General features: G+C 43.6%; 1 protein-coding gene across 2 annotated transcripts in view; it reads left to right on the top strand.

Annotated features, from left to right (window-relative positions):
- csnk1g2b (casein kinase 1, gamma 2b) overlaps positions 1-15,024 on the top strand; it is a 193,804-nt gene extending 178,780 nt beyond the window's left edge. Inside the window, exons 10-12 of one of the 2 annotated variants that reach the window (XM_028816647.2) lie at positions 4,065-4,169; positions 14,124-14,230; positions 14,322-15,024. In XM_028816647.2, coding sequence (XP_028672480.1) covers positions 4,065-4,169; positions 14,124-14,230; positions 14,322-14,376 — 267 coding nt within the window. In that variant the 3' untranslated portion in view covers positions 14,377-15,024. The remainder of the gene's footprint in view (positions 1-4,064; positions 4,170-14,123; positions 14,231-14,321) is intronic. The other variant, XM_028816646.2, reaches the window with a different exon arrangement.
- The last annotated feature ends 1,399 nt before the right edge of the window (positions 15,025-16,423 follow it).

Genomic DNA, 16,423 nt, shown 5'->3' with positions numbered 1-16,423 from the left:
TTAAATAGAATTCTAGGACCATCTTAAGTTTACTTATATGTTAAATTCTACCTGCTGGATGGTGGTGCCATCCAGAGGAGTACCAGCCACTTTTGAAGCAGAGAGGCAAAAGGCCATATGAGCACAAAACCCGAAGACACTAAAGCAGGGGTCCCCGAATATGGTCCTGGAAGTCTGCGGTGGGTGGAGGGTTTTGCTTTAACCAAATTATTAATTAGAACCCATTTATTTAGTACAGAAACAATGTTTTTTTGGCCTTAGTTTTAGTTAATTTGATTATGATTACGACTCAGAACCCTTAATTTCCCATATTAGTTTTAAACTGCTGCATTAAGGTTTTATTTATAGCCCCTTTTCTTAGCCAGCCATCCATTATTAGTGAGGTGCAAAGGAACCACCAGTTCTCCAGCTAACGTGCTTCCATGTTAAAAGCTTGGGTTGCTGTTGGAGAGGCCAGCAGGGGGGTGCTTACCCTGTGGTCTCTTTGTGGATCCCAGTGCCCCAGTGTAGTGATGGGGACACTGTGGTATAAAATGGCGCTATGCTTCATATGAAATGTAATACTGAGGGTCCTGACTCTCAGTGGTCATCAAAGATCCCTGGACATCCACCATTTAGAGTAGGGTGTATCCTGATGTCCTGGCTACATTGCCCACCATTGCCTAGTCATTCTGGCCCCCTAATCATCCCCTGTCTCTAATTGGCTATCACCTAACAGCAAATGTGTGGTGAGTGTACTGGCGTAAAATGGCTGCCATTGCATCACCCAGGTGGATGCTGCACATTAGTGGTGGCTGAAGTGGCTATGTAGAGCACTTTGAGTAGTGAGAAATATCAAGTATTATTATTAATAAATATCTGTGCTAATACGGTGTTTTGAAATTATTGAAAGTAGGGAAGGACCAAGAGGCACAAATCTGTTTTGGACCTCGAAACATAAGGAGAACGTTCTCAGAAAACATAAAATCTACAACATGATAAAGATTTGTCTTGGAAGAGTGAACGCACTAACAAGCCATGTAATTAAATTCCAAGTTTCACTATCTGCTAGGCCTTTTTTGAAACTGGTTGGAATGAAATCCTGCAGCCACTGCGGACCTCCAGTTTCAGAGTTTAGAACCCCTGAATTAGAGTATTAACAAAAAGATTTCTCTCGCAATTCCTCCCTTCTTGTTCTTCCAGAGCAACAAATGCAAACAAGACTTCCTCAATCATGTAACGACTGTCGTCTTCAGCGTAATAAGCCATGAGGCTTGAGGTTGCTTGTAAATTTTCTTGCTTGTCTGGATCGCCCCCACCTGGCGAGGAGGGATTCTGTATGACTACCATGTTCTTTACAACACCTTTTTGGCATATCGTCAAAGCAGCACTCAGACAATTAAATAAGATGATTATTGTAAGAGCCAGTAATATAGCAGTGATCATTAACTAAAAGTCCTTTCAGCCACTGAGGTATTGTTACAGCAGGCCATGGACACCAAGCATTGGGGCATTGGATCAGCAGAACAGAAATTAGATGATTTTATTGTGCAAAACAAAGTAAATAAGTGCAGTTAGAAGAACAGTTGAAGTGCAATTATCTAAAAATCAAGTAAATAATAAATCAAGTAAAAAGTGTTGCTAACGGTTAATACCAAAAAAAAAAATGAAGGATAAATCACAATAAAAATCCTTTGTTCACTGGCCTTACTATTGCACAGTTGTCCCATTCTAGCAAAAATGTCCAAAGAGATTAAAAAGGAAATTAACAGCAGCCTCAGAAAAACGACTCTTCCTCATCTTGGATTCATTCCATTTACAGAGAGTGGGACAGCCCTGCTCCCATCAGCCCCGATTCCTGTTCAGGCAACCATCCACCACTGTGAAGCAAACAATCCTACACTTCTGGCCCCAGTGGGTCCTATCTGGTGATGCACTGTGCTTCGCCAACCACCATCACCTGTATGTGCCTCACTTTACATCCTGGGTGGTCAGTGCTCACACATGCATACCCCACACCTGTTTGCATCCACTAATCATAACAGGTTCGTCTACCCTTCTTGACGGCTTTAGTTTTTCTTTCAGGTAGGCCCTAGTGGTAGGATGTTTATTTTGCTTTTCACCTGGTTCCGACTTCTTCTCTCGAGTAATGCCTTTCCTCTTGGTTCCTGGTTACCTGTTTCAAATGTTTTATCTCAGTTTTGACCCTTGAGTGTCTCAGACCAAGATATGGAAAAAGATGATCTGCTATGGCAACCCCTAACGGGAGCAGCCGAAAGAAGAAGAAGATTCCTTGCTATTTCAGCACTCACAATAATTCTTAGACAGTTCACGTGTCCTTAACAGGGTGCCAATAATGTTGACCATGGCGTTAGATGGATGAATTGAGTGATGACTTTGATCCCAATCTCTATGGTAGAGTCCATCTTTCTTTACTCTTCTCAATTCTCCAGGTCAGAGCGCACTTAAAATGATGAGTTTCAGTTAACCTTTTGAGTGATGGCAATTGACGGTTCAGTGGCAACTGGGTGTAAAGACAAGTCGGCGAAGAAACAACTTGGCAAAATACAACTCGCCGACATCCTTTACCAGTTAGGTAATAGTTAGGTTCAAAGAGATTTTTAATTATATTTAAATGACAACGTGATGTTGAAAATAAATGTATATAATTGACGAACAAACTTTATTCTGCAGATGGAACAAACTCTCTCTTACATTATCTTTTGCAACCAAAATTGCTAATCCTTTATATAAATTGTATTGATTGTAATCGTATGATAACGTTATTTAGAATACAAAAGGTGACCTGCGAGTACGGCTTAAGGATTATCTTTACTGTCAACGTATTGGGACTCTCAAAAAGCAGGTGATTCTGTGGATTTTCTGGCACCCTACGTTGTCATTTAAATACCGTTTTTACTCGTGTACCACGCGCCCTCATTTAAGACGTGCACCCTAATTTTTACAAAGAAAATCGCGAAAACCGTTTTGCACTTTGTGATTGTATAGGAAACATTTAGGGCACGTTTTCCACAAAATGCCCGTCTGTTTTTGTGGCATGACGAAAGTTTTTCTTTCTTCCATCACCAATCTCGAACACATGACTCTGGAACACCATACTTGAGACCTGCTGCCCAATTTCTATCTTCTCTGCTTCCAAAATCACTTTTAGTTTCTCTCCCGCCGTGAAGGAGTGTAAACGCTTGCTACCAGTCATGCTGAATGACAACGGCAAACTGATTCAAAAACGAGAGCGCGTGCGAACGAGCGAGCGAGAGAGAGCACACGAACAAGAGAGCCCAAGCAGAAGTAAGTAAGTTAAACATTTCCTCGTGTATGACGCGCACCTGATTTTCTAATGCTAATTTTCGGGAAAAAATGTGCACGTGGTACATGCGTAAATATGGTATCATTAAAAAAAAATGTCTTTGAACCTAACTATTACCTAACTGGTAAAGGATGTCGCTGAGTTGTCTTTTCGTCGAGTTGCCCATGAATGGTTTTAACCATTGTCTTGACTCTTGTGTTTGCCCCAAGTGAGTAATTTTAAGAGTTGTTTGTTTGTCAGAATGAATGAAATCATCTTTCTTGACCAGCGATGAGTAGTTGAAGTCTGCTGTGTTTCAGTTGTCTCTTTGGTAAGTTGTGGTTTGTTTGGATTGCAATGACTTGGCTACATCTTAGTCCATTTTGTCAAAGAGCTCTTTGCATCTTCTAAGCTGTTCGTATTGGCTGATACATCAGATCCATCTGAAGTTTGAGTCAGTGCCAGTTGAAATTCCACTACAGGCAACTTGGGAACTGGGGCCATGATGTTCTCAGAACTTGAATAATATGAAATGGCGTACGGTCACTGCACAGGTGCATCGGACCACATGGAAGCTGTCCACATTGGGCCCACCAGAGCCCCTGGGTCTGTCCAGCCTAGTGCTGCTTGCTTTCTAGACTTAGTGAGGTGGATTAACATGCCTGCTCTTGCATGATGGAAAGCATTTTGTAATTTGTTTTGTTTTTCTTTTATTCCCATTTCCTCCACTCTCCCACTTGTTCACCCTCCACAAAACCCCCTGCTGCTCATGAGCCAGTCGCCAGAACTCAAAGGAACGTGGGAGTCGCAGCCCACTCCGGTGACCAGCAGGGAGCTACTGGGGTCTCATCTTACAGTCGATAGGCTTGGGGGCTCAGTGCAGGTACTGCTTATACACATGCAGCATGACGCAGCCTAACCCAGCATGCTGCATGGCCCACACCCCCAACTTGTGCTTGGCTGTCTCAGACGATTGGTCTCGGCTTCTCCACATGTCCATGACCTTCCTCACCTGCCTCTGTGTGTCCAGCCTCCAGGTAGATGACGTGAGGGACCCTTTGTGCTGTTTGTCACAATACCCGCCAATCCCAGCTTTCCCTGATTGTACGCCCCAAAGAGAAGGGGGGGGGGGGTGGGTTTGGGAGTTTTTATTTTTTCATTTAAATGTCTACTTAGTGTTTGTTTCTCTTGTATTTTTCCCAGTTTGCTTTGAATGTCTCTGTCAAATATTTATCTTTCTGTCTGTGCACTTCCTGTAGGGGCCACAAGTGCCAAAGCAAGAACACTAAACAGCTTTTAACAACTTTTCACTAATCTTAAATTAAATTGTATTCTTCATATAGAGGCGGCTGTAGAGTTCCATTCGTGTGGACATTCATAGTCCTTTATTTTTTTTTAATGTAAGTTGGAACTTATCCCTGAAAAAACATCAGCAAAAGTGCCCAATGCTTTATTGCCTCATTTATAAGAAAAAGATTCAAAATGTATTAATAAAATGGCTGTAAAGCAATATTACTGTACTGCAAATTAGAAGACACAAATAATTGAAACTGAACTGAACCACACAGGTTTACACAGCATGTCGATCTTACACTTACCAGGCCCCCATAGAGTTGGAAAAAGCACACTGATGGCACGCAGACCCACCTAGCAGCTGAGCGAAACGGCCAAGTTTCAATTTGCTTAAAGGTTCGTACAACTGACACTAAAATTCGTTTCACTGGCGATTTCACAATTGTGAAATGTGAAACAAACTAAGAAGAGTCTTTTGGGTGAAAAACGAGGAATATTGAAGGAATACTGACCCCTAACAAGAGTCGTTCACACTTCTGTGTTGTTTTCTGCAGGTGCGTAACGCATGTAATCTGTCACACGTCAGTAACACCAATTCATTTACGTCGCTGCAGGGGATTGCAGTGTGTTTTCTAAAAAAAAAAAAAATTCCACAAAAAGACGCACCAAAACACACATATTAGTAACCACAAGAAAACTCGCTACATGGAAATTCACCGCTGCCATATTCCCAGGTAACTGCCTTTTCTTAGTTATGGATAAGCACGCTTCATGTGCCATTGAGCCCCGAGTTTCTTTTCTGTTTCCCAGGCGTCTTTAGGATTGCAATTGCCAAGAGTGTCATTATACAGGGAGAGGCCCCGAATATTCTGTAATGACTCTTGCTAGGATGAAGCAATCGGAATGAAACAACGTGCAATGTGCCCCTCAGTATATGGAGCTTCGAACAGGCCAGGATGCCCCTGTGTCGGAGCGATGAGGTGGGTACCAGATACCCGTTTGTAACTTCTGGGTGCATCCCGCCTGTACCCCTTCACTCAGTCACTTGTCATCAGGATGGTGGTGTACTGTATCGAGCAGCGCGTCTTCATGGTGCGAACCTATCAGGTCACCAATTCGTTTAAGAGATGTCAGAATCAACTGGATGATCGTGAGTTAATAGAAGGTGACTTCCAGCAAGATGGAGCAACGTGTCACACATCGGCAAGGAGTGCATGGCAGAAATGGAGTCTTCCTTTGGCAACAGGGTCATTTCAAAGGGGCTTTGGCCACCACGGTCGCCAGATCTGACACCACCAGGCTTCTTCCTTTTGGGGTCTGCTCAAAGGAGAAGTCTATCGGAAAACACTGTGGAAGATTTGAAGGAAAACATCCAACGTGAAATTGCTGCTATTCCCCCACCCCACCCCATCGCCCCCCAAGAGAGACGTTTGCCAATACATTCAGGAACATGGAGTGCTGCAATCAAAATGTGTCTGGCAGAAAACGGAAACCACTTCCAGCATCCCATGCAATGTAATCAATTACACAAACGTCAAGGTAGAGAGCGGATTTTTTTTTTTTGGTTCCGATTGCTTCATCCTAACGGAGTAACGACAGAATTTTCGGGGCCTCTTTCGAGAGAATCTCCCTGTAGTTGGCCAAGTGGGGATCAAACAACCATAACAACAGCAACAACGCACAGCTGCAGGCTCAACAAAATGTCTTCTTCACATTACAGTAAATGAGCCCAGTGATTTTTTTTTTCGCTTAAGAACTTCATTTAAATTCTAAATGACAGGCAAATGCAACGCTTCCGGACCAGCACTTAATGCCTTACATCTTTTTTGAGTGACGTGAATTTCACTGGACGCAAAACGCAATTTTTATTTATTTTTTTTTTCCCCCTGAAGCAACACATTTGAGTTTAGTTCAGTTTCACACGCACCTTTTTATGTGTCACTGTTGACAACGGAGCCCTCAGCAGAGACCATTAGCCTTAGCTGTGTGGTCACTGGGACTGTCACCTCCCTCTCCCAGATGGGGGATGTACTTGGGACACTGGGAACAACAAGAGGTGGCTTATGGTGGCCAGCTGTTACCCATAATGGGGATTGTTGCATGTGTCGCCAGTTAAATTCGATGATATGGGCTCATAAATGCACAATATTATTGAAAATGGTGACAGTCTGTACCCTGCAGTGCTATGCTTCAGTATTAGTGGCATCTGCCTGTAGTGTGTGTGTATAGCAGGATTTTAATAAGTAGAAGAAAAACTTTGAATATTCGAATAACTCCCTCCATTACTTGAGAATGGGGCTTATTTCTCGTGAGCTCGGTGATGAGCTGCCTGAGTCTTGCGACAAAACATGGAGGGTGTAGGGAAGCCGGAGCTTTCAAAAACCCAACCTGCCACGTCCTGCTTGTGAGTTAGCTGTCCGCTGCTAGGGTTGGATTAGCTCGAGTGCAGTGTGGACCCCACCACGCTAACCTTCTGGGCTTTTTACTTTTCCTGCGTCAACTGTAGGCATTTCTCTAGAGGAAGTTTTATGGCAGGGTGGTGATTTACACTTTGAGGTTTCAACAAATTGACACTTGTTTTTGGCATGCCTTAAACCATTTTCAGTGTGATCTATGTGTGTGTCTGTCCAGATGTGAGTCTGTGGACGCAATAACTTAAAACCGAATCGTTAAAACCAAATGAAACTTGTTCCAGTTATTAGTACTATAAGATACTAGAAGTCAGCTGAGCACAGAGATGATGACTTTGTGCTGTTTTGTTGCGGCATGTTGGCCTTCAACGCTCTACTCCTGTAATCGCATCTTTTTTGGTAGATTCATCAGATTCTTTAATGCTGTGCTGGTCAGGTCTCTTAAACGTGTTGTGAAGAACCGCGGCACAACTGCCACCCCAGTCTGACACAGATAGGCAAGTTCACCGTCTCCGTCCAACAAGAGCCTTTATTTATAGAAAGGCAGCCAGACCCAAAGCAGTCTCCAAGGACTGGTACCAACAAGTCACTAATGATGTGAAACTCCGTCACTTTTCTTCAGAGTCTTTTCTCCTCATCAGCATTATCCTCCAACTCTGGCTCCTCGACTTTTTTAGGACACCCAGGTGCTCCCAGATCCTCTTCCGGCAGCACTTCGGGTGTGGCAGTAGTGCAGAAACCCAGGGCTCTGAAACTGCTCAGGTGCCCCCTGGCGGTGGTCACAGGCCACAGCAGGGTTGAGCTTCTCTGCCCTGAATATGCCCTCTCACCTGGTCCCAACCGTCCGCCTCATTGTGATAGCTTGAAATTTGGCCTTGTTCATCCATGCCCTTAGGTTCATTTTCATCCGATGTGTGAGCCTCTATGATGCCACCTGCACTTCAGCACCTTCATGTCTGCATACACAGCAGTTTGTTGGATAAATTGAAAACTTTTTGCTATTTCCTAACTGGCATTTAATAGGAATTCCTTGGTGACTTTGCCAATGATCCAGCCCAGTGGCCCATTTACAACTGGAAGACTGTGGAAAGCTGAGAAGGCAACAGCAGGCCCCGTGACCACTCTGGAGACCATCTGTTTTAGCGCTCTGGTGCCACCTGGTGGTTGTATGTGGAAGCAGCCTTAGCAGTCATGAAAGTTGCATTGTGCTGATAGGCTTCATAGAGGACACCCACTGTGATGATCTCTGTTTACATTTGCCCCTCATATTTCTGGTCACAATACTGAAGATGGGCTAACACACCCCTGTGATGGTCTGTTTCTAAACCACCCCATATAAAGCCAGAGCAGACCCCATGTGTTGTTATATCAATAAGACCCCTTATAAGGAGACCCGAGCACGTGAAATTTGTGAAATGGTGATTGCATTTTACCTGTGAACTTGTTACAGCGCTCTGAACCTGAATTGCATTGTGCACTTGAGACTGTTAATTACACTGGTCTACACAAAATTTTATTTTTTGTTTGCTACTGGGAACTTCAGAGCAGCTCTTCATTAAGTTTTTTACACTGATTTCATATATGAAATCGGAATTAAGCTGGCATATCAAGTTTTTGAGATACACATCATTGACGTTTTGACACTTTTGAATATCAATATATCAACACGATATCTGGGGTTTGGACTCTGTCCCAACAAAATTGTTTGATTGTGTTTATTCTGAAAATGCACCAGAAGACGATACCAGAGACACTTCAAAACATGATTATGTCAACTAACCTCAATATAAAAGTGAGGTCAGTGCGCTCAAAATTGTCTGAGGCACTCACTTTTGCGCTTGTACTGCACATCCGTCTCTCTTTGCATGAACCAACAGTAGTCACCCATCATGCTCGGAGTAAATTTTCCATGATATCAGTTTTCCATCACCTTTATATCTTGATGAAATCTTTCCCCGTACTCCTCTCTGACATCGTTTAGATTTGGTGGAAAAGATGTCTAGATGAGAATATGAAAAATGTGTCTTCAGTGACATTCGAGCTCCCGTAAGCTGATATACTTTCAGCATATTCTCCACAAGCTCAGCATAATTCTCTGCTCTGTGACTGTCAAGAAAATTCTGGACAACCTGCACGAATGAGAGTGCTGATTCAGTGGGCTTCAGTTTCCTTTTGAACTCCTCGTCAAGCATCAGTTCACGTATTTCAGGGCCAACGAAAACACCTTCCTTAATTTTGGCTTCACTTTTCTCGACACCAAACTTGCATCTTAAATGCTGAAATGCATCGCCTTTACTGTCCAGTCACCCTAGTCGTCCAAGACCTGCTACATCATAACTAAAAAATGGGACGTGCTGGACGAAAACGGTTTTCAGATTTGGAGTCGGCAAGTGAAATTTGTTCAACTACGGGTGAAAGAATCCCAGTAGCAAAATGTTTGTTGACCAGTGGAATGTAAACCAAATAATCATTTTATGAAATGTGCCTTTTAAAAACTTAATAGCTTTGTACAAAATAGAAGTGAATTGAATATTTCCTTAATTACCTAAGAGATTCCAAATTGTGGCTGTCGTACCCCACCACGATGGATTCAGGATGTGCCGGCCTAGCAGCCACCAACGAGGTTCACGAGTATGCGCTGTGTTGAGTAGTGTTGTTTATTAAGTGTGCGCAGCCTTGTGTAATTATAAAAAGTATCATTCACATTCTGAAAGTGGTGGTGGACACTGGACTGACCTGCACCTTCTTCCTGTAAGGCAAACTAGCAAAGGATTGGAGGGACACATGAAGGGAATGTCAGAAAGGGGAAAAGCAGCACTGAAGTCCCTGGATGTCTGGAAGTGAAATGGCAGGAGACGTGACGCTGTGGAGCCACTCGGCTGTGACACTGTGTCCTTCGGTGTGGAGAACATGGCTGACGAAAGACCCAAGTGGCACTTGAGAAAGGAGGGGGGAGCCAGGAGTCATTAGGCCTCAGAACTGTTACAGCAAACTCACTTTTTATAACAACAGGAGAGAGGAGTGTGTTGTGTAGCAGGGAGACCGCGAGTGCGTTTACATGCGGCTTAATAACCCGTTTGTTCACCACGTATACACTTACTCTGGTTTGAGAAAGTGGTTTATTGGTCACTGATAAGCCAGGTTAACACGTAGATTTCTCCATGGATAACCTGAATATGTGGCCATGTTAACCCTTAAAACAGGTTCCAATCAAGGATTTCGTAGCCTGCGCATGTCCATTGCACAGTGCTAGCCTCTCTGTACTTCACACACGCATTCAGCAGCCACGGGTAGAAAAGGGTGGAAGTGTCCACATGGATAAAGTTCCTGAGACAGATGCTCGGGCGATCACATTATTCCTTCTCCTGGTTGAAATAATCCATCTCAGTATTTCAGAAATCGATAAATTTATGTTGATAAACTGAGCATACGGTGTGAAGATCAGCCAAACAGTCTCTAGAGACGCTTCTTGTTGCACATTTTTATCATTTTGGAGCATTTTGCCAAGGGAGAGAACTCCATTATGGACCCGCGTATTTAAACGGGGGGGTTTTAAGAAACCAGATTTGTGCAATAACTGGGTTACTCGCCTTATCCCGGATTTTGTGTGTACATGTAAACCAATGAGGTGCGGTGAGGTTCATGACTGGTGAAGCACAGACTCCTTCAGAGTCAGATTTACAAATCGATGAACCCCAAAGAGTCGCTTATTGACTATTCAGTTGGCAAATTGACTTCTGGTTATGTTTCATATCTCATCTCATTCTTTACACACACAAGTAAGGCGCATGTTTGGCTGAGAAAGAACGTTACGTTTACAGTCGCAAGAGCGAGCGGAGAGAGCGCATTTGCTCCTCACCCTCCATGTGTTCTAAACTTGCCGTTGCAATTCCACAATTCAAACTCATACAATACAAATAAAAGTATAGAGTGGGGTACCAAAAAAAAAAGGATTTCAATTCTGACCTGAACTGAAATATTTAACTTTTAAAAGCTTTTAATTCTGATGCTTTAATCAATTTTAATACAAACTGTTCAAGAAAAGGATAACAAGAAAAACAAAAAATACTTTAAGGACAAAGTTTAGTTTTTAAATATTGGATTGTTTTTTTATTCTTAGTCTGATCTCATTTTTTTATAAAACTGAAAACCGTTTATGGTCTTACCGTTATTTGTAAATGAAGTCCACGCACCTGTCCTTCTACATGAAAATCTCTGTCAGTTTTTTGTAAAAGTCCTTCTTATTTTCCTTTAGTTTTAAAAATCTTAATCTTCTATTTCTGCAGTCAGTCAGAACAAAAAATAAAAATAAACGGAGCACCGCAGCACATTTGACTTTCTGATGTCTCTAACTTATCGCCGCCTCTGCGTAGAAGAACAGCAGCAACGGGCACCTGTTGGGCTCACATGCGCCCTCTGTTGGAGTACTGCCTCACCCTGTGTCTTTTCTGTGCGGTTTTATGTCCGATCAGCAAGACTAAATATGCCACAGACATTCATTTAAGATATTAGCTAGACTGTGGACAGTCAGGGTGTATAATAAAGGTGTCTGCACACATTATATTGGCGACACACAGAGAGACAGCGATAGGCACTCGCATCTCATGTGTGAGGTGAGGGAGAGTGCAGTCCCAAGGGAGGTGAGACTTGTTGCTCTCGCACCTCTCCATTGTATTTGAACAGGAAATGTGCCAATTGAGCAATTTTAACTATAGAAATGATCACAATTATTGGAATCATACAAAAAACACATTTATAGCACAGACCAGTGGACACATTTATTTTAGATACTTTATTAATCCCAAGGGGAAATTCACATTCTCCAGCAGCAGCATACTGATACAAAAAAAACAATATTAAAGAGTGATAATAATGCAGGTAAAAACAGACAATAACTTTTTATAATGTTAACGGTTACCCCCCGGGTGGAATTGAAGAGTCGCATAGTTTGGGGGAGGAACGATCTCCTCAGTCTGTCAGTGGAGCAGGACGGTGACAGCAGTCTGTCGCTGAAGCTGCTCCTCTGTCTGGAGATGATCCTGTTCAGTGGATGCAGTGGATTCTCCATAATTGACAGGAGCCTGCTGAGCGCCCGTCACTCTGCCACAGATGTCAAGTTGTCCATGCCAACAATAGAGCCTGCCTTCCTCACCAGTTTGTCCAGGCATGAGGCGTCTTTCTTCTTAATGCTGCCTCCCCAGCACACCACCACGTAGAAGAGGGCGCTCACCACAACCGTCTGATAGAACATCTGCAGCATCTTATTGCAGATGTTGAAGGACACCAGCCTTCTAAGGAAGTATTGTCGGCTCTGTCCTCTCTTACACAGAGCATCAGTATTGGCAGTCCAGTCCAGTTTATCATCCAGCTGCACTCCCAGGTATTTATAGGTCTGCACCCTCTGTACACAGTCACCTCTGATGATCACGGGGTCCATGAGGGGCCTGGTCCTCCTAAAATCCACCACCAGCTCCTTGGTTTTGCTGGTGTTCAGGTGTAGGTGGTTTGAGTCGCACCATTTAGCAAAGTCCTTGATTATGTCCCTATACTCCTCTTCCTGCCCACTCCTGATGCAGCCCACGATAGCAGTGTCGTCAGCAAACTTTTGCACGTGGCAGGACTCCCGAGTTGTATTGGAAGTCCGATGGCTGAACAGGACCGGAGAAAGTACAGTCCCCTGCGGCGCTCCTGTGCTGCTGACCACAATGTCAGACGTGCAGTACACAAGACGCACATACTGAGGTCTGTCTTTAAGATAGTCCACGATCCATGCCACCAGGTATGAGTCTACTCCCATCTCTGTCAGCTTGTCCCTAAGGAGCAGAGGTTGGATGGTGTTTTTATGTTTTTTTATTTTATGTTATCATTATTAGTTTCTTAACTTCGGGGACGTGCAGTCAGAAAAGTAAACGCACTGAGTGAGACTCGGCCTGGATAAAAGAACGGCCATCCAGTCCCAGTCTGTGACGGAGATTCCATGTTTCCCAGCAGAGTATTCCAACATTTGTGTTCAAAAAACTTTTTTTCCTCCCATTTGCCGTCAGTCATTCTTTTAGAATGTAGGTTTCCATTATTGTGTTTCTTCAGCTGACCCCCAAAGCCAGTGTGCAGTACGGCTCTATGCTGGCCTGTCACTCATGGTCACAGTCGCCCAAGGAGTCGGGGTTTAATGCAGAACCACAACCTTGAGATTCTGATGGCTGTCTTTATGTTCAGATTACATACTGTCTATTTTTTATAGCGATTTTTGGCTGTAGCCTTCATTTACGTGATCTTAGTGAGTTGTGGATGTTTGTGGCCTGCACCTTTGATGTCCATTCATGTAGTGTGACATTCCAAGCTACTTGGTCATAACACTATGGGTGAACCACGAGAAAATTAAATGGGTGGTACGGCTGGGTGTCCTTAACATACACGGCCTATAAATGGAGTTGAGCCCAATGCAAACTACAAGAAGAAGAACAACAAAAGGATGGACACTAGTAGAACCTTAGAGTCGACACTTTGGAGTCTCCAAGGAAATAGGATGCCCCACGTTTATTGGCTACCATAATGAGCTTGTAATACTTAGGACGTTTTAAACTCTGCTGAGACTTTGTGTGACCTGTCATCCCCTTCGGTCCCCAGTCACGTAATCCGTAACAACCGCAAGGCCATGAGATGTGACAACTGCAGTCCTTAAATGTGACGTGCGCTCTGACATGGACTTGCGTAGTGTGATGTCAGCTTTATTTTTCTAAACCATTTTATAGCAGCCTTGGGAAAAGGCATCTTACATAAACGTTTGAGTGTCGATGTCCGACACATCCACCGTTCTTTACTGTATTCATTCTGATTGTGTTGTTGTAAATGTCTGTGCGTGTCTGCCAAGAGCCAACAGGAAGGCATTGCAGTACGCTGGGGGGGTCCCAGAGCCACAGGAGATGTCCCTCAAGTTTCTGAGACTTGTGTGTATTTGTGGAGGTTGGCCGTGTCTGCCGCGTCCCCGGTGACGGTCCGTTGCATGTGAAGCAATGTGTCCTGTATGGAGTCGGTGAAGTGTCCTAGTAGGTGTTGTGTGACTTTGTGGGTGGGATTTGCTCCAAGTCTCCATTAATGGCCTTTCTAATCCTTCGGTGTGTTTCTTTGAGCAGGTAATGAGCTCGACTAATGGGGAGCTGAACACCGATGACCCAACAGCCGGACACTCCAACGCTCCAATCACGGCTCCCGCCGAGGTGGAAGTCGCGGATGATACAAAGTAAGTTGTCTGTCGTTTGTTTTAATAATCGGTGGTGTTTTGTCACTTGGGTAAATTGTCACGGAGCGTTGGCTTTGTTTTGTTCCTCCAGGTGCTGCTGTTTCTTTAACCGGCGGAAGAGGAAAGCTCTTCAGCGTCACAAATGAAATGAGGAACTGAGGGAGGCCCTGACATTGCTATCACTGTAAAGTTTTAAAAAGAAACGAAGAGGAGAATATATATACATATAGATATATATATATATATTTTGAAGAAGCATCTGACCTGTGCACAAGGACTGACTCCCCTAACAATAGGTGGGGTAAAGAGACTTCTTGATTTTTTTCTTTCTTTCTTTTGTTTTTTTTTTCTTTCTTTTTTTTAAGAAAAATCCAAATCTGTCCGCAGACTGAGTTTCCTTCATCATCGTAGCCACAAGATGCATTAACTGTACACCTTGATTTGAGGCAAACAAACAAATGACACATTAAGAAGATTTATTTCGATGAACAGGTTCTTATTACCGCGGGATCAATGAATGGAAATGACTAGAAACCCCCCACCCAATGAAACCCACCCACCCATGAACGACACCCGAAAGCGGATTGACTACGGAATTTGTTTGAGTTGATCTTCATTCTTGTCTTTTAATAATTTAAGTTGTGCTCGCCTTCTTTTTGGAGCTCAGATCGTTGACACCTCCGCCCTTAAGTGTAGTGTTCTGCCATCTCTCTGTCTCGCTCAACTTGATTGTGGACTTTTTAGCATTGCAGTCACTGGCCTCAGGTACTGTTGAAGAACAAAAACAAAAAGAAGCTCTGAGTCTCGTCTTTCAATTGCACTTTTGAAAAAAATAAAATGAGAAAAAACAATTAACAGTACATTATGGGTGGGGAGGGCAGTGGAGCTTAACAGAAACTTTAAATAAAGACTGATACAGGAAGAACTGGCTGACCGCTGGGTGTCTTCTTGAGGCCGGCGTGGTTTTTATCCAAGCTGAAGTTTCATGGGTTCCAATGAAACGAGAAGGATGGGTGTCACCACAAAGGATGCCCGGAATAGTGGAGAGTGGGGGAATCGCGCTAAACTCTGAAAATGGCCATTAAAGGAATACTCCACCCAAACAATCTTCTTTTTTTCTGTACCTTACTTGCCCTGCGTTCTTTGTAGTGATGGATTTAATGTCACATTTTTCATGATGAATGGAAACCAAAAAAAATCCTGATACTATGAATTTGAATCTTTAAAAATCAACAATGTTGATGTCAGAAAGATTAGCCGTATGTTGTATAATCTAAACGTCAGGCATCCAGTCGTACGCTCACAAAACACCCTAAAACGAACGTCCCTAATCCTCTCGTGTTGAAATGACGTCGGACGTCCCAGCCTATAAGAAATGTAACAAACGAGAGGAGGCCATTCCGGATGGGTGCCGCTCATTGGTTTAGCTATAGTAGCTAAGCTGGTCCGATATTTCGTCCAGAGATCTTAAAAACTTGACAAGGTTTTTCGAGTTCGGTTGTTTGTTCCTGACTCCCACAGCTCTTTGCCTAAACAAGTGCTAAATGCACTTCCCTTTATTTTGGATTTGGATATTCTTCATTAATGCCCGAAATGAAATTATCTCTTCGCATGACCGTTGGGGGTCCGAGCACAGGGTCCGCCGTTGTGCAGCACCCTGGAGCAATTTTCAGGTTAAGGGCCTTGGCCCAATGGGATTTGAAGCAGCAACCTTGCAGATACCACCAGTGCAGTTGTTAGCCACAGAGCCACCACTCTGGTGATTCACCGTCCTTTAGCTAGCGATGTCTTGGAGGATTTTGCAGCCCTGGATTGGATCCTTCTATGCTCGAGACTCAAAGCAGGTCTACTTCCCGGAGTCTGTCCTGAAGTCCTTGTTGCTCCTCGTTTGTTGTTACGTTTGTCTTCATAGCGGTGAGCCATAAGCACAGCAGGTGTTGTGAAACTGCGCCGGTAACCCGACCTTCTGATTATTGAAGAACCTGAGATACAGTGGGTATAGAAAAGAATCCCCCCTCCTTCAAAATGTACACATTTTATTGCTTTGTAGCCTGAAATGAAGACACACACAATATAATATTTAACTACTGTGTTTACACAATGCAACTTACAACAGCCAAGTGAAAGAGAGAATTGCAGCAGCTTAGAAATAGTGGATGGGGATCGGGGGGGTCTGTGTTCAGTACATTGTGG

This window comes from Erpetoichthys calabaricus, chromosome 12 (assembly GCF_900747795.2).
Source record: "Erpetoichthys calabaricus chromosome 12, fErpCal1.3, whole genome shotgun sequence".
Lineage (NCBI taxonomy): Eukaryota > Metazoa > Chordata > Cladistia > Polypteriformes > Polypteridae > Erpetoichthys > Erpetoichthys calabaricus.
This window is presented reverse-complemented; position numbering and strand designations above follow the sequence as displayed.